The sequence below is a fragment of the Myotis daubentonii genome, chromosome 8 (assembly GCF_963259705.1).
Source record: "Myotis daubentonii chromosome 8, mMyoDau2.1, whole genome shotgun sequence".
Taxonomy (NCBI): Eukaryota; Metazoa; Chordata; class Mammalia; order Chiroptera; family Vespertilionidae; genus Myotis; species Myotis daubentonii.
This window is the reverse complement of record NC_081847.1, coordinates 62,779,110-62,806,763: the sequence shown is the minus strand read 5'-3', so window position 1 is coordinate 62,806,763 and position 27,654 is coordinate 62,779,110. Positions and strand designations below refer to the sequence as shown.

General features: G+C 47.7%; 1 protein-coding gene and 1 pseudogene across 5 annotated transcripts in view; one reads left to right on the top strand and one right to left on the bottom strand.

Moving 5' to 3' along the window:
• The window catches only part of MTCL1 (microtubule crosslinking factor 1), a 120,900-nt gene that overhangs the window by 27,582 nt on the left and 65,664 nt on the right, over positions 1 to 27,654 (bottom strand). For all 5 annotated transcript variants that reach the window (XM_059706607.1, XM_059706603.1, XM_059706604.1 and 2 more), the window contains 4 exons: positions 23,640 to 24,941; positions 22,391 to 22,546; positions 10,076 to 10,306; positions 8,401 to 8,598 (listed from right to left, as the gene is read on the bottom strand). In XM_059706607.1, coding sequence (XP_059562590.1) covers positions 8,401 to 8,598; positions 10,076 to 10,306; positions 22,391 to 22,546; positions 23,640 to 24,941 — 1,887 coding nt within the window. The remainder of the gene's footprint in view (positions 1 to 8,400; positions 8,599 to 10,075; positions 10,307 to 22,390; positions 22,547 to 23,639; positions 24,942 to 27,654) is intronic.
• Positions 4,843 to 5,227, top strand: LOC132239775 (small ubiquitin-related modifier 1-like; annotated as a pseudogene).

Sequence of the window (27,654 nt, the reverse complement as noted above, 5' to 3'; positions counted from 1 at the left end):
CCTAAGATTTCTAAAACCTGTGTATTACAATTCTGTGAAAGGTCTAAATTATTATCAACTACTTTGCTTGCCTCAGAGCCATTTACTTTGGAAATGGCTTTAATAAAAAGTAGGAACAGATATATTGACCTGCTGCTATAGGTTAACCCACAAAAGCCAGTCACGAAATAGAGGTGATGGCCTCTACTTCCTATTCATCTAGGCCAGTGGTTCTCAACCTTCCTAATGCTGCGACCCTTTAATATAGTTCCTCATATTGTGGTGACCCCCAACCATAAAATTATTTTTGTTGCTACTTCATAACTGTAATTTTGCTACTGTTATGAATCGTAATGTAAATATCTGATATGCAGGATATATTTTCATTGTTACAAATTGAACATAACTAAAGCATAGTGATTAATCGTAAAAACAAAATGTAATTATATATGTGTTTTCCGATGGTCTTAGGCGACCCCTGTGAAAGGGTCATTTGACCCCCAAAGGGGTTGTGACCCACAGGTTGAGAACCGCTGATCTAGGCTATTAGACACAGGCTGGGAGTTCTGGGGTGCTCTGGTAGCTGCTCGAACCCCCCACGCACTGCACAGTTCCTATTGATACATATAAAGAGGGGGGGCCTTTGCAGCAGGAGTCCCAAAACAAGTCCTTTTCTGTGAGATTGCCCAGAAAGGATACATTTGCACATCCAGCAACATCCTATCTAATAATAGACAAACATGGTAATTAACCATAACTTCGCTACACTTCCCATTGGCTAATCAGGGCGATATGCAAATTAACTTCCAAGAAAGATGGCAGTTAATTTGCATACTCGCAATGATGGAAGGCGAAAGGGGAAGGATGGAAGACAGTGATCAGAAACCCTGGCGCAGGCAAGAGCCAGGGAGCAGGGCAAAGGTCAGCCCCGGAGGCCACCTGTGCCCTGCCACCAGTGGGTGATCGGAGAAGTCTGGGGGGTGGGGCAGGGAAGCGGACACAGATAGCGTCTGTGACCGCAGAAGCTGGATGCAGGGGCAGGGAAGTGGCCGCCGCCAGCATCCCCGGCCGCAGCTTCCCTGTCCCACACCCGACTTCTGCCATCGGTGACTGCAGAAGCCGGGTGGAGGGGTGATCACAGAAGCCAGGTGCGTGGGCAGAGAAGCAGCTGCCACCAGCGTCCCTGGCAGTGGCTTTCCTGCCCCGCACCCGGCTTCTGCGATCAGTGACCGCTGGACCCGGGTGTGGGAGTGATCACAGAAGCCAGGTGCGGGTCAGAGAAGAGGCTGCCGCCAGCATCCCCAGCCGCAACTTCCCTGCCCTGCACCGGGCTTCTGCAATCGGTGACCGCAGAAGCCGGGTGCAGGGGCGATCACAGAAGCCAGGTGCGTGGACAGGGAAGCAGCCACCGCCAGCGTCCCCGGCTGCGGCTTCCCTGACCTGCGCCTGGCTTCTGCGATTGGTGATGCCTATTTTTGCATGACACATAACTGACTGCCCTCCCTGGAAGCACATAAGAAGAAGCCCGCAGAAGAAGAAGCCGCCCACCTTTGGTCCAGGCGCCAGCGCCTGAGGCCAGGGAAACAGGTTCCCTCTTCTCCGACTGTAGTCATTACTTCAATAGTCCCCTTCTGAATTTCTCTCCTGTGCTGCAACCCAACTCCACTTTTCATCGGGAGGATACAGAACAGAGAGAGCAGTGTTAAAAGCTTACATTTTTAAGCTGGTAAGGTTGGTACTTAAACATATAAATGGAAAACTAGAGTCCTTAAGGTAACAAAGGCTACAAAGGACAGGGACAGCGCATGACCTATTATATCCAGCAATCCATGTGCGGACTGAAAACTTTGCAATGATGACAATTACTGAAGATATGAATCAACTAAAATAGTTGACAGGGACAATTCTTCCATCTTTGAAAATATCTATATCAAATCTGTTTAAATAGATTTTCATCTGCATAATATAACACATTCTGACAAGACCACCGCCACCACCACCAATGTGGTCAGTGTTGTGCCGTTAAATGTTTAATAACTGTGGGACCCCCTCCCCTCTTCCGAGTGCACAAATTTTGTGCACCGGGCTACTAGTCTATATATATATAAAATCCTAAACTGTTATGACCCAACAACCGGCCGGTAGCTATGACACACCCTGACTACCAGGGGGCAGACATTAAATGCAGGAGTTGCCCCCTGGTGGTCTGTGTGCTCCTACAGCCAACATCCCATGGCCGGGAAACCTCCCGCAGTCCCTCCCCCAAAGCTGGCTGGCCTCAATCTGCCCTGATTGCCTGCCAGGCTGAGGGACCCCACCCATGCACGAATTCGTGCACTGGGCCTCTCGTTTTAATATGTAAGCCAGTTATTATTCTTACTTTCATTGTTACATTCAGGTTAATTTTAAGATTCTTTTCTAAAATCATTATCCTCCCACAGATAAAAGACAATTGAGTCACTGAAGACTGGCGTGAAAATATGATCTCTGATGGAGGTTTACAGAGATGACAGACACATTTATGTAAAGAAATCATTTTTCCTCTGGCTGAGAATATACTCGGTGATCTGGGCCATGAGGGCTCTGTGCCTGCAGGCCAAAATTTATACTGAGAGCTTCCCAAGTATAAATGAGGGTGTATGAAAGAACTAATGGACATATATTTAATACATTATAAACCCAGATATACCAGTCAAAGGTTTCAAAGAAACCAGGGCAGGTCTGATGCAAATCAAGATATGTTGTACACTGCACACCCAGGTTAACCCAGGGAGGTGGGACTGGGGCAGAGAGTCCTTCCTCAAATCCCCGTTAGTCCTTGTGACTTTTCACCTTCAGCAGTAACTGAAGCAAACAAACAAAAGTAAACAGCAAAAATAAAGTGATTCATAATCATAAGCTCTGATCTGGCTCCTTTTATATAGAGTTGCATGACTCCTAGGTGAGGATATGAGGTTGCAGAGTCTGAAGAATGAACCATGGCATAACATACAAAATCAAAATGTAAAAAGCTATTGAGGCTCAAGAAGAGAGTTTTCTTACTACAAAAAAAGAAAGAAAAGAAAGAAAGCCAGGGCATGTCACAGTTCTGACATTCAGGCCTTGTCTGGAAGAGGTGTTCTTTCTGGAAGTGTCTGCATTTGGAGCAAAGCAGTAAGAGGGGCCGCCAGGAAGTGGGTAGCTGGGCAACTGGTGAGTCGAAGTCTGAGAGGTTGAGGGAGCCACAGGCGCTCTGGCTACAGGAGAAGGGCTGAGTTTTACTTTTAGGGTAGCCCCTGAAGCCCCTGAGCTTCACATGAGTCCTGGATCAGTGACAAAGGCCCAGGGAGCAGGATCCACTCGGTCCTGAGTGAGGCTCTTCAGCGACCAGCCCCCGCTGAAGACTGGAGGACTAATATGAAACAATACTGCATCAGATCCTGCTCTAATTTTAGATTAGATTCCTTATGTTTATACTTAGATGCTTTAATAAAGAATAGTATGTCACATCCCTGAATGAAAAAGTAACTTCTCTTTTTAAAAAATTAATCCGCATCTTGGAAGACTGGCTGCTGGAAACATGGGGTCATAATTCTGGCACTATTAGTCACCTTGTTTAAAAACAAACCTTGATTTCAGGAATTACTAGTGAATATTAAATGCACATATCCTTAGCGGTGCTAGTCTCGAGAGCTTAACACAGCAGCAAGTGGCAAGCATCCTGGAGCTCAATGAGAACTATCTAACATGCCCTTGCCTACTCCCAGCCTCTGCTCTGCCACAAGGCAAGCTTACCGTTCGCAAGGACAATCAGGTCACTGCTGCAGATGGCACAGCCAAAGACCAGTCAACAGGGAGCATTTGCACAGCCAACCACTTTCCAACCTGATGGTTTTCATGATCTATTTCCAAGGTTGACTCAATACATGTAATTTTTTTTTTTTTACCTCATTGTATGTGATCAATGTTGCCATTTACTGTGTTCAACTTGGAGAATGTCCAATATGACACAAATTAAAGATCAAGGCCCAGGAAATTTTGTTACTTGTGAGTTTATCCTTGGGAAAGAAGTTCATTCCTCATTCCTCATTCCTCATTCTGCTTATCACCTTGGGGGGCAGGGAGGGGGGTTTCTCAGAGTTTCGGAAAGGCTGTGGCTCTGTTCGGCAGCTCTGTAAGACACCCAGGCTGCCCAGCTAATACCCAGGCCACTAAAGAGCGGCAACCCTTCTACGGGAAGTCTCAGGGAGCCAGCTGTCGATTACAGTGGAGCTCACTCATCTTCTGTCCTTGGGCGGATGGCAAGTGTGCACTTAATGACTATGGAGAGATGGGTCCATTAAAGGCAGAGCTGATTCCCACGATCTGGGTTCTACCCTGGGAGCCCATCCACGTGCCTCTGCTGCACAAAGTGAAAAACCCATGGGTCCCTCACCACTTGACGGGGAAGATCTAAAAAATCAGCGTTGGAAGAGGAGGAAAGGAGAGATGATATTAAAATACACTGAATGCGAGGTTCCAGCTGAGTGACTTTACATCAGTTTTCACCCCAAGGGTAAATATTCCATGACTCTGGTTTAGAAAACCAGATGTTACATTTTTTTCTTCTTCTCCAAAGCATTTGGACGCGCATGTGAGAAACACCCAACACATGATCTTAGTGCAGCAGGTTTTCAGCTAAATGGAAATCAAGAAATACTATTTGAGTTCATCACAGATACTTTATAGTATTGGTGGCCAATATCTTTTTTTAAACAATAAAACTGGTCCGGCAACAGTGCTGTGCTGTAGGGAAGAGAGACGGATTTGTAAACCCTGGGGCGAGGTTCACTCTACCCTAGGCCACTGCTGTGCGGAGGAGACCCCCGCGAAGCCACCATCCCCATGTCCGTCCAGCAGGCAAAGCCTTCACAAGGACATGGGGGTAAGAAGGAAGGAGAATACATTAAACTCAGTCTTTGGACAGGATAGCCCTGAGATTCACTTCAAAGTGAAAATGACGACACATCTCAAGGCACTGAAAGATTCATACTGTCGAAGACTGGGAGTCCAATGCCTTCACGCGGGTTTCTCTGGGGAGGTCAGAGGATTGCTGATAATCACACTCCAGAAGAACTGGGAACGGAGGAAGAAGATGTGACTGAAGTTTATCAGGAACACACAGGGGGTCATTCAACAGTTTAGATATTCTTTCTATTTTTTCCCTCTCAAACTTTTTTTACTTTTAAAAATATTTCTTTTGTAAAGTAGTGTTCAAAATGGGTTGAAAACTGGCACCCGGTTTCTTTTAAACAGCTGGCAATGGGCATTCCGGTGCCCATTATTCATTATTGTTGGTTTTCATTGTGCTGATTTTGGGTGATGAAGCCTCAGCCTCCGCCGCATTGCCCTGTCCTTTTGAAATGTTACACGTGTGAGCAGGGAGGCGCCTTTTCCAGGACCGTGCACTTCAGGCTTGTGATCAATAAGGTCGGCCAATGCAGGTGCTCAGAACGACTGCCGCCCGGCCCCGAGGTTCTAGCATGGGTTAGCCGCACTCCTGGACTATGACTTTCAGGGGGAGATGGAAAACGACCTTTCCTTGACTTGAAGCTACTTTTACAATCTGAGGGTCTGGACCCAAAGAAGAGGAATGTGAGGTTGGAGTCAAGATGACAGATACGGTGAGAATGAAGACTAGAGAAAAAGCATTTAAGAGTAGAGAAAAATCTTGTCAGAAGATCCCAGGAAGTTCTAATTTTCATTGGCAGTTAATAAAGTTATTTGAGTAGAAGTGGGTACAAAGGAACACTGCTCTTTTTTAGTTTATTTGTACTTTTTGGCCTGGGATATGGGTTTTAAGTGGACATTATCTGTACCAGCTTCATTAAAATAAATAACATTTGTTAAAAAAAAAAAAACTGGCAGATTTTAAAGGATTATTTTGCAAAGTAAGCATTTTATTTTCTAAGTCATTGTTGTAAAATTCATCCCATGAGCTAAATTCTCCCCATGGACTCTGGCATTATGACGAACTTCCTAATCACTGTAATTAAAAGTGCCTTTGAAAATGCCTCTTTCTTGAGTCACATTAGTCGGGGAAATGGAAGGGTGGGTGGGGGTGCCTAGAAAACAGCTCGTCAGTGTGACCACTGAGAGCTGCTTGTTCGCCTGGAAGGCATCTCCATTCTTCTCCTGGTAAAAACAAATACGCACTTGACGCAGTAGCACACTGGTTCTGAACTGTGAAAACTGTTTGCTATTTAGTAAACTAGCAAATGATGCACATATTTTGTTTTTCATGTACTTGGCAATATAAGTAAAATTAAATCTGTCCCTTTTTTCCCTTTGAATGAGATCTTCCATGAGAAAGTCTTACACATTGCATATATTTTGGGGACACAGATACTAATAGTTTCCATTTTGGGGGTTTAAGGATTTTTCTTTTTCCCATTTAAAACACTTTTATGCTTTTTAATGTATAGTACTTGAAATTCTTACCCCTCCCAAATATATGTATTTGTTAGAAATCCAGGATATTGTCCTGCCACTCATGAAAAATGCTTGGCACCAAAAGTAACGGCCAATGTGTTCAGGGTAATAGAAAATTAGAGCAAAGTCTTTCAGCCTCCGTCTTTGCTCACCAGGAATAAATCATTAAAACACCACACAGAGGAGTCTGCGTGGTGATTGTTCACCTCCAGTCCCGTGGAATTTTAACATACTGTCCCCTGTCCAGTGAATCAGAGTAAAAACAGTTGTCTTACCATTACTGTTATTTGTTGATTTTTTTTAATGATAATAGTCTATCCTTATGACATTTCTGCAACCAAATTGGCTTTCCATCTCTGCTTTAGTAGATATAGAGGACAATGATTATCATCTCTACTGCTGTCATGTGTTAGGTATCTTAGGCTAGTAGAATCTAGTTTAATTGTTTCAGGTGAAAAGTATTCTTTCAGTTTCCATTTTGAATGTGTCTGGATTAAACAAACAATAAACGAGAGAGAGAGAGAGAGAGAGAGAGAGAGAGAGAGAGAGAGAGAGAGAGAGCTCTTCAGTTGTAAAAATCTTATTTGTATATGGAGAGAAAGCAGTAAGGGGGAAAGGACACATTTCCCCAGGCCTGTGCTCACACATCCACTTTCTGTCACTTGGATCTGAGGCCAAGTGCTGACACAGCCTCTCCCGCTTGACCCTCTGAGGCTCAGGGCTGAGGGAGGGGCTGCAGCTGTGGCGTCCCTGCAGAGGGAGTGCCCAAATATGCTTGTGGTTGAGCGGCTGCAGCTGCACCCGCCCTCCCAGAGTGACTCCGGCCCTGCCCCTCACCCCAGAGCCAGGGTCCAGGGCTGGGGCCTCAGGCTCTGTCCTATGGAACGCTCAGAGAAGCAACATAGGGTCCAAAAAGACTCAGAAGAGGAAGTCTGGGAGTGAGGAAGCTTTAACGACTGGTGCCTCGCAAGGTCTCAACACTCCAAGCCCACCAAGGCTGCTGTTTCGTATAAAACTGCAAAAAAATTTGGATGGTGGCAATAGTATCTTTTGGGTTACTAAGCAAGGTCTATCTGTTTAATAATTAATAAATGTGGCCTCTAGGAACACTAATAATTACTTAATATTTACACTGAAATCCCACCTCTTTAATTTTTTTAAGTGTCATCAAATATTTTTATATTTCAGGTGGCCCCAAAAGAACCTGAAACACTTTACACGTTTGGGGATATTTTTTAGAAAGTACTTCGTCCAGCCCTGGCCAGTTTAGCTCAGTGGACAGAGCGTGGGCCTGTGGACTGAAGGGTCCCGGGTCTGATTGCAGTCAAGGAAGGGCACGCAGGTTTGATCCCCGGCCCTGGTTGGGGCATGTACGGGAGGCAGCCAATCAATGTTTCTCTCTCCCTGCCTCTCCCCATCTCTCCCACATTCTCTAAAAATCAATGGGGAAAAATATCCTCAGGTGAGGATTAACAACAACAACAAAAAAGTACTTGTCCCTTCCTCCTTACCCATTATATTACCAAATTAGTGCCATTCTCAAGTGTCCGTTCAGCTGAACATCCACACAGATGCCCTGGACTTCCTTTTTCCTTCCATGCTGGACATGTGGCACTCAGTGTTCGTTCCTTGGAAGAACGGTCAGCTTTTATATGGCCTCAGACCACTCTACAGAATACTCTCTCTTTCTCTGTCTGCGGCACATTCGCTGGCCTTCAGGGGACACAGCTAATCTGCTCCTCTGTGGTCCTTATTTATACGTGTAAGCCAAATGAACTAACAGGCTGACATCAGCTTAAAAGCCTTCATGATGTGACTTCAGGCAAAATTACAGCAACAGGCAGCCACAGACCGCCAGAGACGTTTGCTGCTCCCCAGAACACCGGCCCATGATGGAAAATGATACAGACACAGATTGGAGTCTTCTCTCCCAGGTGTGGGAGGCACGGGGGGCTGGGACTCGGCACCCACCTGCCCGTGGAGCTGCCCTCCATCTGCAGGCTGGAGCCGTGATCCGTGGTCACCGATCTGCACGGGGGAGTGTGGAGAATGCTCCCCCACCGAAGAGCCGCAGCCTGGACCATCGTCATCTCGGTCTGGGCTGGCCCCGTTTGGGTCCCCCTGGACTCCAAGCTCCCCAGGCCTGGGGTAGAGCTCTGGGTGCTCACTCTGAAAACAGCAAGAGAAGAGGGTCACAGCTTTACCCAAATCCTTCTGCTGAGCAGTCTGATTTTTATGGTTGGAGGATAATTACCCATTTTATGGGCTTTATCAACTCTTCACTTCTCAGCCCTTCCCCCTAATATGCTCATGATGGTCTTTTCACTCACTGGTCACGTTCTCCATTTAAATAGCATGCAGTTTAGTAAGTACAGTTTACTAGAAAAGATTAGACATTTTACTATTTATAAACTACAGAGGCCTGGTGCATGAAATTCATGCACTCTGGGGGCGGGGGCGTCCCTTAGCCCGGCCTGCGCCTTCTCACAGTCCAGGAGCCCTTGGGGGATGTCTGAGTAATGCGGAGTTGGGAGTGGCTCCCACCACTGCTGCTATGCTCGCTAGCCATGAGCCTGGCTTCTGGCTGAGCGGCCCTCCCCCTGTGGGAGTGCACTGACCACCAGGGGGAAGTTCCTGCATTGAGCATCTGCCCCCTGGTGGTCAGTGTGCGTCATAGTGACCAGTTGTTCCACCGTTCGGTCAATTTGCCTATTAGCCTTTTATTATATAGGATTATTGCTTACAGTTATGGTTTTAAATTAGAGGAAAAAGTCCAAAGTATTGACGAAACTTTACAACTACTTCTAGGTTTTGCTTAGTGATGGTTTTCTGTCATGGATATTTGGGAGCAGGTTGAATTAATTTTTGAAGACTTTCTTCACCCTGAGGAAAGAGGATCACCGTATCTTCCCAATCATAGGATGACTTAAAATTACTTACCCTGCTCACTAGAGTGAAAAGCAGCTGCAAGGTCTTTGGGGACTAAAAGGAAACCAACATGCTCAGTGTCTGAAGCAGCTGACAGAGTGGCGAGCAGCGTGGATACCAGCCCGCACTCACAGAGAGCTCACGGCCACTCTGCTTAATCAATACAGAGCCATCTGAAAACAAACAACTGTTCTGGTTCTGTTATGAACCTTGGAATGGAGGCATGTTCCCTTTCTCAGGAGAACACACACAAATTTCAGAGGCAGCAAGGAAGTGACCCACCCGGAGCTTAGAAGAAACCCTTATAAAACTGCACTGGCAGAGTGGGCTCTGACATTTAGGAATAAAAATTTAAACTTAGAACTAGGTTTTACAAACTAGCAAGGTAGAGGGAGACAGTCAGGGATGGCAGGGTGATCATTTTAATAAATTTATAAATCAGCAACAAAAGAGATGGCAGCAAAACGCTGTTGCAGAAAGGAGTTACTGACCCATATACTCTTGCAACGAGGTCAAAGGACAGACCAGAACCCTCGGGCTGGTATATAACTGGACAACCCATTGCATTTCCATTGCCTGGAGCAGACTTGACAAAACAATCTGAACTAACAGAACATGACTGTGTGCAGCGGGGAGGGGCACAGCAGTGCCTGGGGGTCAAGAACAAAACCGATGCAAATAACAGTGAACTCCCCGTGAACTCTCCGGGTGGAGGTACCTCAGTGAAGTCCTCTCCTTCCTCCTCCATCTGTTTCCCTTGTCGCCAGTGCTTCAGCAGCCACCTGAGTTTGACGTAGAAAAGGAAAATGTTCTGCTTCAAGGACCGGAGCTCCTGCTGCACGAGATTCCTCTCATCACTCCAGGTCCGCTCCGGGAGGGCGCCCTGCAGAGCCAGGCTGTGCATCTCCAGTTCCTTCCACCTCAGCGCGTAGAGGTGATCCTCCTCCATCTGGAACCAAAGAAAAGGGAGTGTGACAAGCAGCGATCCCCATGTGCCACCCAAACCAAACTAAGAGTCTTTTCAAACTGCCATTCAATCCATACCAATTTGCATATGGTGCCTGAAACAGAAACCAACAGAAGTTTGGTGAACTCCTTGAGACGTTCACTATTTATAAAACATTCCGAGTTTTCAGATTTAGAAGAAAGTGCTATTTCAAGGTCAGGTATTATAATTTCTCATGGTCAAGTCTCCCCTGGTGTTTTTATTTTTATTTATTTATTTTTTTTAAAATATATTTTATTGATTTTTTACAGAGAGGAAGGGAGAGAGATAGAGAGTTAGAAACATCGATGAGAGAGAAACATCGATCAGCTGCCTCCTGCACATCTCCTACTGGAGATATGCCCGCAACACAGGTACATGCCCTTGACCGGAATCGAACCTGGGACCTTTCAGTCCGCAGGCCGACGCTCTATCCACTGAGCCAAACCGGTTTCGGCTCCCCTGGTGTTTTTAGAAGCTTCGGGATGCCTTCAGGAAAATTATTTCTTGGATGCATGGCTATAGCTCACTTAAGTGCAGATTCCACCTGCCTCTGCACCTGGGCTTGCACACAAAGGCACACTGCAACTGTGAAGGGGGAAGAAGTAGGAATCCGTCCCCTTGAATTCCTGGGCCCTCTGACCCCTCCCAACCCCCAGCCTCTGACAGAGAACAGCAAGCTGAGAAGAGGCCCACAGGGAGCCTGCGAAGGAGAACTGGGGCCTCCAGACGGTCTTTCCAAACATGAAGTACTCCACTCATGGTGGTGAGCAAACAGGGAAGCATGTCCATAACCTACATCCACTTTCACGCTTAAGATTTCACATTCCTATTACATGTGGGTAAGACTTAAGGAAATAAAAGCTCTGCTAAAAAGAAATGTTTTCCATCTCTATGTCAATAATGACTAAGCAAAAGGGTATGAATAAAATCTTAATCTTACAGACAAGGGCACAAGAATACCTACAGTCTGCCCTAGCCAGTTTGGCTCAGTGGATAGAGCATCAGCCTGTGGACTGAAGGGTCTCAGATTCTATTCCGGACAAGGGCACATGCCCAGGTGTGGGCTCGATCCCCAGTGGGAGGCGTGCAGGAGGCAGCTGATCCATGATTCTCTCTCATCATTGATGTTTCTATCTCTCTCTCCCTCTCCCTTCCTCTCTGAGATGAATAAAGAAATATATATTTTTTAAAAAGGATATCTACAGTAGCTGAAGTGGGGTGAAAAAAGGGTTAGGATCATTATCAGCTGTCCTCTCCTAATTTAACACTCCCTTCTGCGCCCAAAACCAAGGCAGTGGGTTTTGTTTTGTTTTCCTAAAGTACTAGGTTAGCTTGTGGAAACCATGGGAATATGACTACCACTGCCTGGGCCGATGAATGTGGCTGTGCTGAAGGCCAGTGAAGAGCAGAGGCAGCTCTAGGGAGGTCCCTGGTCTGGGCAATGACTGCATGGCTACTGTCCTAGCACCAGATTTGTTTGCACTTCTAGCAGATTCAACTCAGCAGCTCAGCTGCCCTAAGTCCCACCCTTGTTCTCTCCCCTGTCTGGACACAAGGACGGCACAGAGTGGGTAAGGGGCAGCCTACTGTACTGGAAATCCAGCTCTCAACTTACATTAGGCCATTAACTGCCTCTGGTAGTTTCTACATCCTCAGTTACAAAACGGTTAACAGGAAATGCTGTGCAGAGCGCCTAGCTCTTGGCAGGTACTCACTCCAGAGGCGATGGGGTGTTAGGAAGAGGAGGTGCAGCACTGGGGGGTGTTCTCTTAGCACAGTGGTCCTCAACCTTCTGGCCCTTTAAATACAGTTCCTCATGTTGTGACCCAACCATAAAATTATTTTTGTTGCTACTTCATAACTGTAATGTTGCTACTATTCTGAATCGTAATGTAAATATCTGATATGCAGGACGGTCTTAGGCGACCCCTGTGAAAGGGTCGTTCGACCACCAAAGGGGTCGCAACCCACAGGTTGAGAACCGCTGTCTTAGTCCCTCCTGGAAATGCCCCTTCCTGGCTCGCTCTGACCTCTCCTCCCCTGCCCTGCAGCCTCCGCTGTTCCAGACTCCACGCATTTCCCCAGGCGGAGAGTGGCTGCTTTGCCCTGGGGTGTGTTAGGGGACCCCTTTCTTTCCCTTCCCTTCCCCTCAGAACAAGCCTGGATGACACCACACCACCTGGGGCCAAGGTCTGGGAGCCTCTTCCACACACTTCTTCACCCCCCAATACAAGCACTAGAAGCACCTGGGACCCTGCCACTTGGCTAGCAGCATCTCCAGGAATAAACTCATTTTCAAACAGGATTTTTGGTGGGATGCAAAAAAAAAAAAAAAAAAAAAAAGGTTAATTACATAGGAATTTACCTTTTGGGTAATATGAAACTATTTTCCTTTTGTAATAATATGTGACACTGGACCTATCAGTGAAACGTTTAAAAGGGCTGTGCGTCTGCTGCTGGAGGTTGGCAGAGCACTTAGATCTCAGCACTCAGCTTTGCTCTCCCCAAGCCGAGAGATGCAGAGGCGCTCCCTTAATCAGGTTTGACCAACTTAGATGAGCAGGACCATGAACAACGTGGGGGCCCATGAGTTAAATTCTTGGATACCTTAGACATGCATTTTACAATATCGCGGTGCCCTGGTCAAGACCAACTTTTTTTTTTTTTTTTTTTAAGTACAAGTATCTTTCCCAATAAAAAAATAAAAATAAAAATATAAGTATATTTTGAGAATACAAGGGGGGGAAAGCAGCAAGGGCGATTCTGAGCCCGCATATCTGTTTACAGATTTGAGGTGGCATCAGGGACTGGGCAGTCCTCAGGGAGGCCCCAGCAAGGAGTGCCTGTGTCTGCGAATCCTTCCTACTGGGCGCCCTGGGAGAGGATCTAATGGATAAAGGATAATTAGCCAGTAACAATTTATTCTAAAATAGCTAGAAGAGCTAATGAAGCCACAGCTCAATTAATGAACGTTTTCTGAAGACAACGATTTAGGGTGAGTTGTCCTTTCATCTGTAGCCTCCTGGGAATGCCCCTTCCTGGTTCGCCCTCTGACCTCTCCTCCACTGCCTGGCCTGCAGGCCTCTGCTGTCCCACCTTCCTGCACTTCCTGAGACGTGGAGGCTCCTCTGCCCTGGGGGTGTTGGGGGACACCTCACCAAAGTTGTTGGACACACATTCATGTCCAGTTGCATTAGGGCCCTTATTTTACTTTACTTTGCTAGTTCTGGATGCAGGGAAATTTAGATTAGATATTAAGAACTCCCTGAGACCACACTGTAAATATTGAAAAGCATATTTTAGAACAGAAAGGAAGACAGTTATCTTTATGAGTGTCTGAGCTGGGTGTGGGACTGGATGACCTTTCCATACGACCTCCAGCCCATGAGGTCAGACAGCGTTCTTTTAAAACATACCTTGTCGCCCTAACTGGTTTGGCTCAGTGGATAGAGCATCGGCCTGTGGACTGAAGGGTCCCAGGTTCAATTCCAGTCAAGGGCATGTACCTTGGTTGCAGGCACATCCCCAGTAGGGAGTGTGCAGGAGGCAGCTGATCAATGTCTCTCTCTCACTGATGTTTCTAGCTCTCTATCCCTCTCCCTTCCTCTCTGTAAAAAATCAATAAAAATATATTTTTAAAAAAACGTATCTTGTCATCTCTCTGGAGGGGCTCTGTGGTCTGAGACATGGTTGTGCTGAAATCCACGTGACATATTTACCTTTTGGATCTTGTGTATAAATTTCTTTGTCTCCTCTTGATGCAGCCGGGTCGCCTGTGCAAGCTGACCCTGTAGCTCCTCTGTTCAGGTAAAAGGGGAGGAGGGAATCCTGGGCTGATCAGTGGGATAAAGGAAGGGGTTTAGTGGGCGGGAGAACTCTGCCTGGCGTGAAGAGGCAGGACAGACCAGGGACATGCATGGAGCAACACAGCATGTGCGCTGCAGCAGTGGAGTGACTTGGCGGCAAGTTCCCCGGGATTCTGCCCTGGGCGCTTATGTCATCTGGGGAGGACAACTCCACCTGCCCTGCACCTCTCACCTAGGACCAGGTGAGTCAGTAAGTGGTGCCTATCTCCTGAACTTCGAACACCACAGTAACCACAACCCAGACTGAGCAGGGAGTCTGGCTACACCAGAGGTATCTTTGCTACCACAGCAGCTTCTAGAAAGTTTTATGAAATGCTGGGGGCGATCAGAGCTGGCGATTGTGGCAGTTAAGCATGACCCTTCACGCACAGTCGGCCTCTCAGATTCACTGCCCAAGTTCAGACATGTCTAAGTTGCATAATTAATTTGTTTGCCTGCTTGTTTATCAGAGTCTGTCCTGCCTTCCTTTTCTCCCAGCAGTCCTGTCCTGGATGCTCACAGTTTTTGGGGTGGGGGCTCCTCCAGTTAACAGACACATGGTTTCCGGTCTCTCCACTGCACACAGTCTGTGCCTAAGGGGAATTGCACAAAAATCTGCTTGTTACATTTTGAGTTAAAAATAGTTAAAGGAATCTCTTAAAACTCTTTTTATTGGTAAAGTCTATCTTTCATGCCTTTTATGTCCAAACGGCAAGGATAGAGGAGTCACTCTCCACTCCCTACTACTTTTGAAACGTGTTTTTTAGAGATGGAAACACTGTCATATTAAAAATCTTAGGCATCATTAAAATGGAAACATGAGATTTACCCACTGGTTTATGCTGAGGACAGATGATTTATAAAGCTAGGAATGAGAATGGATTGTTATAATAAAAACCAGGATCATTTCACTAGTTCATTCTGATTACCTTTAACTAGTCTGTTATTTTTCATTTGCTCTTCCTAATCTGATGTCACCTGAGTTGTGATTGAAAACCACACCCCCCAAAATAAAAGGGTAGATCACTTCCCTTAGCATATGGGAAGACCAAGAGAGAGTTTACAGAAAGGATTTAGACCAGCGGTTCTCAACCTGTGGGTCGTGACCCCATTGGGGGTTGAACGACCCCTTCACAGGGGTCGCCTTAGACCATCGGAAAACACATATATAATTACATATTGTTTTTGTGATTAATCACTATGCTTTAATTATGTTCAATTTGTAACAATGAAAATACATCCCGCATATCAGATATTTACATTATGATTCATAACAGTAGCAAAATTACAGTTATAAAGTAGCAACGAAAATAATTTTATGGTTGGGGGTCACCACAACATAAGGAACTGTATTAAAGGGTCACGGCGTTAGGAAGGTTGAGAACCACTGATTTAGACAGAGAAAATCGGACACATTGGGGAGTCATCAACTTTGGGATAACATTTTTGAAAGACGTAAGCTCATCCTACTTTCAAGAACTCCTGAGAACATTAATGCTTCTTTGATTTGTTAGTTATTAAAGATTACTAGTGTAGTCTTTTATATTTGCTAAGCAAGGTTTCGGGTTCTCTTTGAAGAGAGGCATTTCTCTACACATTGAATTTGCTCCAATGGCTAACTTCTCATTTCTATCTTACTGTTTTTTAGTGTGTGGAGTCCTTTACAATAATGAGTCTTTTCTTTTTTCCTGTTTGCTTATCTTTCGTAGTTTTAAACGCATTTATTTTATAGTTTCTTTCTGATAATTCTAGAGTCTGAAGGTCTTAGCGCTGGATCCTGCCGTGGGACACTGGCTGACTCCTGCGCCAGGTGCGCGCTTTTGGCTTGGGTGTTTGCAATTTTGCATCGTGAGGTCATCTTCAATGGGGAGTTAGCTATGATCTCATATGTGACATGGGCCGGCAATGTGCCTCCAGAGGGGCTTCGTGTTCGCAAAAGCCAGCAACAGAACATAAACCTCCTTTTCCTTAAGGATTCCTGGACCTCCAGGTGACATCAGTTCCAAGCCTGGTCCTGGCGAGGCTGGCTGTCCTTACAGTTACAGGGGGAGGGGGACTCCACGCGGGTGGACAAGAGCCCTGTTGCCTTCCTCTCCCATAGGCAGATGTTTCTCCAGTTTTGGGCTTTCACGACGTGCAGCCCTTTGAGGGTCCTCGTTAATTTCTTCCTCTGCCTGTGTTGGGCCCAAGGCCCTGCCTACTGTCCTCTTGGAGCTATTAAAAGCCAAGGCTCTGGGTGTGAATTCTGGCAACTTTCCACCCACTTCACCCAAAGGCCACTGACACTGCTCTGGTTTTCAATTCTGAAATCAATTCCAACTCTTGAAGTTTTTTTTAACTTTCTTAGGAATTCAGCTTTATATTTTAAAGGACAATTTATATTGTATGCAGCGTTTTCTTCAACAAATCCTTATTAAGCACCTATCGTACTAGACACTGTACTAGGGGTATAGCAGGAAGTAAAGCTGCCCCAGATCCCTGCCCTCCTGGGGCTTCCCATCTGGCTCTTTAGGTGTTTTGCCCAGTTGGGTTCTCAGGTTACCCCGGCTGCTCCGTGACATATTACTCTGTACATTTAAACTGTAAAAATCCTCCATGCCCTAACACAGTCGGTATTAGCCCAAAGCTCCATATTAGATGTTAAAATGGGCACCCTAATTAAACTTATCTTTTAAGAAAAAAAAAATATATATATTAATTTAGTTTCTATTTATTACACTAAACTATTTAGTTCAGCTTTCATCTTAATAAATAATTATATAAACCATTTTCAGTTTAAACAAACACGAGTCTCATACTCCAGGCATATTGTTCGACGAACGGTCCGGTCCCTCTGTCTGCACACCCCTTTGGAGGCCTGTTCCTCGGGGACATCTACATCTACGGGGTTGACCTACAGCGGCTCCCGTGGTGTCTGCGGAGACTGGTCAACAACAGAAACCTTTAGATCATCTATTAGAAGTTTTACTTTCCTGTTCATTTTTGCTGACGGAATACGAAAACTACAACAGCTAAGTCTCCTAGTCGGGATGCCGTCACCCCAGTGTTACAAAAACAAAATGCAAACAGGCTCTGGCCAAGTATTTGTCCAGAACTAGTCTACGCAACACAACCACGCACAGCCACAGACCTCGGAGTAAAGTTTTCACGTAACACACAGATTTCCTCCAGAAAATAAATACTTCCCTTCATGAGCAGACTCCCAAAGCTTTGATTCTAAAACCATCCTTTGCCCACTTACCTAAGATTGTGATTACACATCAAATGAATTCACCTTGACATCCCTGTGAAGGCAGTTTATGTAAACAAATAGCATCCCTACTTGGTTCTGAGGCTGTGGAGGCCTGTTCATCTCCACATCACAACCACCTTCCCTGTTCACGTTCTGAAACCCTGGCCATGATTTTCCCTAATGGCTGGGTCCCACACCCACGTACACAGCCGATTTCCTGGACATCTTCAAAGGGGCTTGTAAATTACTCCCACACCTAAGGAGATAACTGCACTACCTCATTCTAAAAAAAAAAAAAAAAAAAAAAAAAAAAAAAGAATGCTTTCCATGAGAGCATCGACAATGCTATCACCTAACAACACTACTGTAACTAGAACTCTGTTCCACCTCTCTCACCGTGACTTCATATTCTGGTGAGTTCCATTTTGTTTTGGCCAGTTTTGTTACTGCTTCTTCCCAAAGCAGTGTATGAGGTCAACAAGTGTGTACACATGCTTGGCATAAAACCAGCACACATCATTTTATCCTGCCTGGTAGGACACAGCTGAGGCATAAGTGATCACAAATGCTCCGTGCGCTTCGCTGATTAAAGGATAAAGGGGGAGCTGGGGAAAGAGAGCCCTTTGAGATTTCTGAAACCCAATCCTCTGGGCACAGGCTTGGTTTCATTTATATCTGAAATCTGACCAGTGCCCGTGCTTGGCTACTCCTCATTGAGAACTATTTTTAAGGTACCCTGCACATTCCAAACCACATATTCTATACATTGCTCTCTCTTAACAAATGGAAATCTCTCACAGGGGGCAAAGTCAGGGAAGAACCTGGTGCCTGGTGTGAGAATCTTGCTACTATCTACTGAGACGAACAGGCAACAGGAACACTGTTCATTTGAAATCCTTTTTTTTTTTTTAACCAGTTAATTTTTTGTGTGGTTGAATTAATGGGTCAGTGGGTGTTAACAGATTCTGAGTTCAGCTTTCTCTACCCATGGCTGTTTTCAGAGGGCAGGGCGTGGATATGCCATTCCCTTCCTGGACTTGTTGTATGTGCCATCTGAGCAGGAGGCTTTCTTCACAGATTTGTTATCTGCTAAAATGCTGCTGTGTAAGAACGCAGATTTTTACTTTTCTCCTGTTGTTGTTATTGCTGCTACTGGTACTGCTGGTACAATTAGTACGAGTAATAATTTAACCTGCCCAAAACATGTGAATTTTCCCAAGTATGAACTTACCTTTTCCCCCTTTCCCTAAGTAGGAAAATCTATAAGGTGGAAATCATGGGAGGTGTTTCACAAATGGAACTTGAGAAATTGATCCTTTTTTAAAACTTCAGCTGAAAGTCAGAAAGGTGTTTCTTCTGTTAAGCCACTGATACTAGGCGTCCTCTAAGGCCCCATCCCTTCCCCAAGGCACACAGGCGAAGGACTGGAGGAAGTTCAGACGTGGTAGCAGTTGGCTTATGCAGATAATCAGTGGTAATTTCAAGGGTGATGTAAGAGGGGATAAACTGCTGTGGGTACACGCAGCCTTAGTCTTGGCCTCATTCTAGAGGAAAGCCTCGTGTTTGCCTTTCGCCCAGTTCCTGGGGTGTCTTCAACGGGAGTAGTCAGTCAGCTACCCTGCTGGGGGCCTGTGTACCCTTTCCATCATGGCCTCAGAGGAAAGCCGTTGTAAGCAATGAGTTCCGGATGTTTTCATTAAAAGGCTTGTAGGAGTTCTTTCTAGAACTGTCTGCTGTGCCATTTTAACCCAATGTAATATTCGAAGACCAAGCTAAGCTGTCTGTCAGGGAGACATCACCCAAAGGACAGAGCAGCCCAGACCCAGACTCCCATAAGAGTGGATATTCGGCCCCTCAAAATAAAAGGAAAAACTATGGAGCCACCAAGCTGGTCCTAAAATATCTGTTATCTTTATAAGATATTTTCAAATATGATATGCTTGCATGCATAATTGGGTTTTCTCTTCTGTGCAAAATGTCTTAGTGAATAAAAATGTCCCAACAAAGGATGTTTAACTTTGAGTTCATACCATTTTCCCTTCTAGGCATGCTCCCGAGACACTGCCTTCACTATGAGTTTTCTTCTTCTTTTTTTTTGTTTTGTTCTTGTTAAAATATATAAAATTAAAGAAAACCAGACAGATGTTTAAAAAGAAGAAACATACCTTGGCCACATCACTGGCCATGAAGTTAATCACCTGCATTGTTTAGAAACATCCCCCAGGAAATGGAGCTCTTGTTGGCGTGTCCGGGCCCCGGGGAGCAAGGGGAGGTCAGGGCTGCCAGTCCCCGCAGTCCTGGGCAGCAGGGGGACAGGACTGACCAGGCCTGAGCAGACTGTTTTAGACCCAGTCCTGCCACTGTCCCCCTGGAGAGCTGAATGGCCGGATGCTCCACTCCGGCCTCGTTTCCTCATTCTCATCGTGAGGGAGCCAGACATTCCCTCTGGGCCACGTTGTCCGGCGACCCGGACTTGCCATATGGCACCAACAACTCGGCTGGTCTCCCTCTCCTGGAGTTTGCCTTCCTAGAACGTTCAGTTTAATCCAATAAAGTATTTCTCTCTCTCTCTAAGACCGTTGCCGGTTTTTGAAGCTATGCAGTGCGTGTATGTATGTGGCAAGCGACAGGAAGACGTATCAGAGGACTAGCACCATCGCACACTGATCAGAGCTTAACTGAACAGGGCTGTGTGACAGGCCTTGACTGATGGCGCCTATGGGAGGGGAGCTGCATTTCTCCCCAAATAGTGTATCATGTCCGGCCAGAGCCGTGCTTCTGCGCAGGACCCAGGAGCAGCCAGTAACAAGTGACAAAGGGCTACAGTGGGCAGAGAAAATTGGTCCCATGACCAGGGCAGCTGTGACACCCCTTCCCGCCTATAGTCTTCGATGGCGGGACATAATCCCTCTCCTTATTATTAATCATACTTGACGCTTAGATGGCATTTAGCGCCTTTTAGTGTACTTGTTCAGGTAACAGCTCATTGGCTCTGAGAATCATCCACATATAACCACATGAAGCAGGCAGGGCCATTTTACAGATGAGAAAACAGAGGCTGACACTCGCCTGAGAAACAGGGCTAGTAATGGACACAGAGCGGCCAGGACCCAGAGCCCGATGCCCATGCCAGGGTTGACTCCAGCACAGCATGGCGGCCCTGCTAGACATCACTGTGCTCAGTTGAACTGAGAGCTGGGACACGTGTCTTCCTGAGCTTTCCGCCGTGGAGGTGGATCATTCAATTCATTTGAAATGTACAGAATCGTGAGTCTGCTAGTGTCCAAGCAACCAGTATTCCAGAAGAAAGCCCTGTGTGGGGCCCGGGTGGATCAAAGGGTTTTTATTGTGAAAGTTCCATAGAGTTACAAGACACACTAATCTCTAAATCCGTATTTGGGGGAAAACCTACATATGTAGTGTTCTGTTTTACTTTGGTATAAAACCTAGGAACAGCTTACCTGCAAATTTGGAATGAGAACACACTAAAGTTGATCTGCCGTAATACATGTCCAATTCCATGTCCAGAGCCCGTGCTCAGAAAACATCTTTAAAAATCACAAATGCTTATTCTGGGCACTGTGAGCTCCAGACTGGGAGGACCGGCACTGCTGCTCTGGAACGGCACGCAGCAACCCCACACGGCGCGCGGGGCTTCTGCTGGTCGTCCGGGAGCTGGCGCTGCCGTGTGCTTGGCCACTGGCATGCAGAATTCTCCTGGTCACGCCTCTGTGTGGCCCACAGTTACTTCTCTCCGGGGCATGGACTTGGATGCCACCTTTGGGGGAGCCTGGCCTCTGCCAAAGTAATGTAAGGTGGTGGGCTACAAAGGCTGTTTCAAAAACTGTTTTTGTTTTACTTAAGCTTTTGGGGGAAGGTTTTCATGTTACTGTGTGCCCTATCCACAAGGGCAGAAATGTGACATACTCTCTCACAGGCTGGAGATATCTGAACTCATGTCTGGGTGGGCCAGCTGCCCCACCCGCCTACCTCTAACAGTGGGACTCACAGCCTAACCAAGGCATTAGCTGCAAGCTGAGCGAAAGGCCGAGCTCTCCACCCCGAGTGCCTCTTCATTTCTTAGTCAAATGCCTGATCTTCTTGTGGAGGGAGCTTCTGTTTGCTTCCAGGTGTGAGGCTCCCTCCCACCTGCCCACCACTACTCTGCCCTCTGGGAGCCACTAAGAAGCCTCAGAGCTGAGTGGTAACACCCCCACTGGGAATAATAAACTAAGATTCTTTATCCAGATATTGTCTAATGTGTACTATGTTGCTCTAACCCTGCAATAACCTGCCTTGACCAGCAGTATCAGAGTCAGGGACTCACTCCTCAGCGACACCTGTCTTTTGGTGCTGGGTGGAATTACTTGCACGGAGGAGCTTCTGCTGACAGAACCACTGACAACTGTTTCATAGAATGGAGTATCTGTGGTGGCTCAGGACTTTGTTGACAAGGCGTTACTGTGGCAACAACAGAGCATGCTGAAGAGTCCAGGTCAGGAGTGCACTCCTTGAATCTGCTCCTGGCCAGAGCGCTGTCACCAGAAACTCGGGACGTGTGAGACACAGGGGAGGGGTTTTCTCCAGACTAGCAAAAACAGTGCTTGGTGTTATCCCAGTTTTCTTTCCCATTTGACAAGAAGCCGGGTAATGCTCACAAATCAGTCTCCTACGTCTTGCTACATTTCCAGGCACCCCCGGGCCCTGGGGACACAGGTGTATGGGTGGGACCATGCCTGCCTGACAGGGGTGCTGGCAGCTCCCTGCATTCAGCCTGTGTAGACCCTCCAGTTCCGGCTGCATGCAGTGGGTTGGCTTCTAGTGAAGTCCTCCTGATTCCATCTTTTCCTAGTGTGTTCACTAAGGGCCTTGGACTCACAGGAAATGTCAGACAGCCAACCACACAGCAAAGGAAGGGTGGGAGGGCAGGGGAGAGGGGTGGCCGGTGGGACCAGCCAGCTTGCTGACCTCTAGATTGAAACAGCTCTGGCCTCCCGGCCTGCAGCTCCGGGCATCCCCGTCGGCTCGGCGGTGCAGCTCCCGCGTGGCTCGGAGGTGCGAGTGCTCCCGCTCGTCCCCTCGCTCCTGACCCAGCTGCCACTCCATCTGATCTCTCAGTTTGGACTGTTAGGTGCATGGAGGGATTTGGTTGTTGTTGTTTTTTAAATTTTAAATAAAAAACAAAGGACAAGAGGGTGAGGGTGGGGTAGGGAAGGGAGATAAAGAAAACAAAAATGGGTAAGGCAGACGACTGAGAACACTACCAGACGAAGAAAAGCATGGACAGAAAAACCAACTTAAACACAGTGGCGTAAGAGAGTGAAGAGAACAGAACCGAAATGAGGATGAGCAAAACGATGGGCTGAAAGATCTGGAAAGCAAAGAGAGAGGGGGGAAGAATGCAAAACACTGGTTATGAGGCGCATGCAATGGGGATGCATGAATCACAGACGCAACCGCAAGCACGCTACCCATGAAGGATACGGAAGCAAGGCTCCTCCTTCCGCGCTGTGGTCGAGCAGTCAAAGCCATAATCCAGGGTGGCAGCTGGGCCATGCACCCCAGGGCGACGCATAGGAAAGCAGTCCTGGGACGGCTACTCCACTCGGCCCTCACCCTCGGCTCAGGGAGGGCAGCAGGAGCAAGCCAGCAGCGAGACTTTCCATCGCAACCATCCTTCTCTCAGAGCTGCGCTCCTCTCCCCACTCTGGCTCATCTTCCAGTGGGAGTGGGTGGGCCTGGGTGCCTAGGGCCTTTCAGAACTGTCCCCTTTGGCAATGAAACTTGCTCCTGAGCGAGTTTGCTACTTATCCTGATTGTGAAATGAGTTTGCACTTTGTCTTAAACTCCTCTTAGCTTCTTCATCAGGATAGCTGGTCGTTTGAGACACCAAAAATAGAGAAAGACTGCTTCGATCCCTATCGCTTCCATTGGGATTAGCCTGGTGTCATGAGGGAGGACCTCTAAGCCAAGAGCAAGGGCGCAGTTAAAAATAAGAGAGGAAAAGGGAAAAAGAAACAAGGAAATAAAAGAGAACTTAAACAAAAAGAAATCCAACCAATAGAAAGGATTTGGTTGACACTTGAGGCTTTAGTACAATGCAGGCTTGAAATCATAACCAAGCAGCCGTGAGCAGAATGAATTCAAGTGCAGCAAGGCCAGCAAGGAGGAGGAAGAGCAAAACCGAGCAGGGAGGCAGAGCCAGGAGCCCCCTTACCTGCAAGTCTGGGACCAGCTCCTTCCCCAGGTTCCCGATGGGGGAGTCCCGGGACACGGAGGTCACGGTGGAGAGGAAGCTGGAGGACTCTGTGAGGTGGGGCAAGGGGGACAGGCCTTCCAGGCGCTCCCTCACACCATCCCCGAGCCTGTTCACCTGCTCCAGGAAGGTCTGGAGCTCCTTCCGGAAAATCTTCATCCTGGCATTGATGGTCCCCAGCAGCTGGGTCCCCTTCCCATCCCCCTCCCCCTGAACACTCGGCCCTGGCGAGGCCACGTCGTCCACAAAGCCATTGGTGTCCGTGATGAGGCTCTCCATGGTCCGTTCCAGCCGCTCAGCCTCATGCTTTATGCTCACCAAGCACTCGGAGTCCTCCCTGGCCCTCAGGACCTCTGCCGGACACAGCTCGCTGGCCTCCGACGGCTTTCCGCTGCTGAAGCCGGACGTCTTCTCCAACACCTCTTCCGAGTCACTCTCCCCGCCAATGGGGCCCTCCCGCCTGGGCTGGGGCAGGCGGCCTTCCTCCCCATCGCTCTCCTTCTTGCCTGTGTCGCTGTCGGCGTCGCTGTCCCGGGGGCTCGTGGCACGCAGGCCCAGGTGGGCGGCCAGGTCGTAGCGCTGGACGTTGGACAGCAGCACCCGGTTCTCATACTGCAGCTTCAGGACTTTCCCGCTCAGCTCGCTGATCTGCAGCTGAGCGGACCTCAGCTCCTCCTGCAGGGGAGCCCCGCCATTCGTGCCCTTGCCTCCGCCGTCCGCCAGCCACCCGGGCTCCGGGCGCGGTTCAAACTTGAACTTGCTCAGCTCGTGTGTTAGCTGCCGGTTGTGGTCTTCGATCTCAGATACGGACCTTCGAAGCAGCTCCGCTTCCTCCTCCACAAACTGCAGGTGCCGGCGGAGCTCCGTGGCGGACTCCAGGGAGTCGCCGAAGGGGGAGGTAGGAATGCTCGGGAGGCGGTCCCGGCCGGGGCCCTCGCGCTCGTACGGGCCTCGCATGTCCTCCATCTCCGCTTTGAGGCCTCGGTTCTCCACTTCCAGCTCCACGATCTTCCGGCCCAAGATGCTGGCTTCCTCCTCTACCAACTTCAGCCGCAGCCTCAGCTCCGCCTCCCTGGTGCTGGGTGGCCCGCCGGCTTCCCCGGTGGGCAGCGGGCTGTCCAGGTCCCCGTACAGGGCCTTGTACTTCTGGAGCTCCCGCTCCAGCTCGTCCTTCTCCTTGCCCAGCTTGGCCATCTTTTTGCGCATCAGGGAGCCTTCCTCCTTGGCAAACTGAAGCTGGCATTTCAAATCGGCGCTGTCATCCTGCCAGGAAAGAGCAGCCCGAGAGAAGGGTTATTGGAAAATACCAAATGTTCGTGTTTTTGATGCTTTCCCTCGCACCTCGCCCCCAGCACGCACACACAAACAAAACACCGATCTTTTTGTCAGCGCGCCAGGTTTCAGGAGGAGGGGCCCAAACAAAGCCAAGGGGAGCTGGGGCCTTCACAACGTCTGCTGCTTTGTCACGGACACAAAAGAAACCAAACAATTAGTTTGGAAAACACGTGCACATGAAAACCATCATACAGGGGATGCGTGAGGAGAAAATGACATGAAACTCAACACCTGCCAGTGATGCAGTGATCCTGCGTTACCTTGGAGTCTGACCTGACTCATCACAGGCATCAGTGGGAGAGAGAACCCCCCGCCAAGTCTGGGGCGGGCACACAGGCTTCCGTAGCCACTTCCACCTGCGGCCACTCACTTCCTCCATGGTGCAGACCTCCCTCATCCAAAGTGGTCAGCAACCCACAGGTGTTACCAAGAGGGGGAGGCCAGGTGACCCCAAATCATGGCCAGGCTTTCCATTGACATGCTGAGAACCTGAGGCATGGCAATGCGCCCTCCCCCTCCCCAGATCTCCCCATCCCCAGTGTATCACAAGGATGACATGAGCACAAAACTATGAGATGACAGGCATGAGGGTGCTTTGGGAGTCAAGGTGTGGAGTAAGTACCAAGCTCTGACAGTTAGTATGAATTGGTTACTGCAAACCTAAGCACCTGGGTTACTCACAACCTTCCGCCATGCAAATGCAACTTCAGAGCCTGAGGTTATGTTCCGCTCCCTTTAGTTGCTATAACACAGTAGGAAAGTAATCTCAGAAACCCAACACAAGGAGGTTAAGTGTTTCAAAACCTGAGATGTAGTTATTACTGGAATACCAGAGGATGCCGAGGGTCACCCAAACAGACTCTCCTAAATGCCACACTGCTTGGCTGAGGTCGAGAGGGCAATATTTGGCCAATTGGAAAGCTGACTCTGCCTTCACAGTGCAGGTCTCAAAGCTGTGAAGCGACATGAATTCTGGTTTGGGCTTGCACAAAGGTTTTCTATCACATTCAGTGGGAACAATGACCACTTTCATGAATCATTCCTCTTTGGTTGGCTATCCGAAGTTTCAAAGGGCTGTCATGGGGACAAAACTTTCAGCAAAGGATTCCCCATCACACAGAGACACTCAACAGCATGCTGGAGGGTAGGCAAACCCCATCAGCTTCAAGGGAAGGGAAGTCATCAAACCAATATTTGGAACAAGTCAACCCCTTGGGGAGAATGAAGTCTTTGAGTGTGTGCTCGCGTGGCCTAGTAGAGTTGACACAGCTTTCACACTCATTCTCTGCCATGTTTTTGCCACCTCTCACCATTAGTCAGAAAGATACGGAAAGACCTCCCTTGGTGACCCCCCAACTTTCATCCTTCCACCCACCCACCTCTTCCCTGTACCACAAATCTACTGGGGATAGGGAGTGATGTGACAGGGCCGACTGAAGGAAAAATCTAAGGCCAGCTGTGAGCCAGTGCTGTGTGGAATGTAGGCCCTGGTGCTGCCTGTGCATCTTCTGAAGGACATGCCCCCCCTGCCACCCTCCTAGCAGAGGACAAACCAGTCCTGCCGCACCTGGGGTCAAACATGCTGCCCTGAGTTCCACTCTGCCCCTCTGTCCCTGGTACCATGGGCTGATCACAGAGCCCTGGTGAACCCATCTCCCTATGTCTAAAGCAGGATCCTAGCTCAATCACAAGGTCGTTTTGAAGGTCAAATGGAATAATGTATAGCAAGGTGGTTTGTATATCTATGATAAATCTCCATACTCTAGCACCCTGAAATTAACTTTCTCTTTGTCTGAAACACAATTAATATTAGGGATAGGAACCAGTAACTCTACTCTCCCCACTCCCCCCCCCTCCCCCCGCTCTGTGTATCAGAGGGTAATACAGTGGGGCCTTGACTTACGAGTGTCCCAACTAACGAGTTTTTCGATATACGAGCAGTCCCTTGGCCGATTTTTGCTTTGAGTTGCGAGCTAAAATTCGGGTTACGAGCCAGCTTCAGATACCCCATTGCTAGTTGGCGCAGCGAACGTCACAGTGAACGCCACAACATCAGCCCAGCATCACGTGTCTCACTCGTTCACTTTATGATTTGACATACGTACGAGTAATTTGAGTTATGAGCTCCGTCACGGAACGAATTAAACTCGTAACTCAAGGCCCCACTGTATATAAATACCATTGGGAACAGAGCATGGTCTTCATGTTCTACAAACTCATCCCATTAAGGATTTGGTTTTGGGGGATTAAGCAGACATAAAAAGGGCTTCTATGACTAACTGGGAAATGAAGCTGTCTGCCCACTCACACTAAGCAACATGTGTTATTAACACTGCTGGGATAGTGATGTATATATTTTTAAAGGGCCTAATTGAATAGGTGGGCTGTAAAAGACATATTGTAGTCTATCCTAATACTAAGGGGAAAGTATGCGTATTTGTTGATTCATTCATTCTTCCTGTACATACTGAGTACTTACTATGCACCGGAAATTGACATTTTACTTTTAAATGACCCCAGCTTCATAAAACTTTCTAACGTAAAACAAGCAAAAGTACCTTTTCAATTTGTTGTTAAACCTAGATTCCCAAGAAATCAATGGAGATGGACTACCAACACTTTGTAAATGGATTAGTGTAGG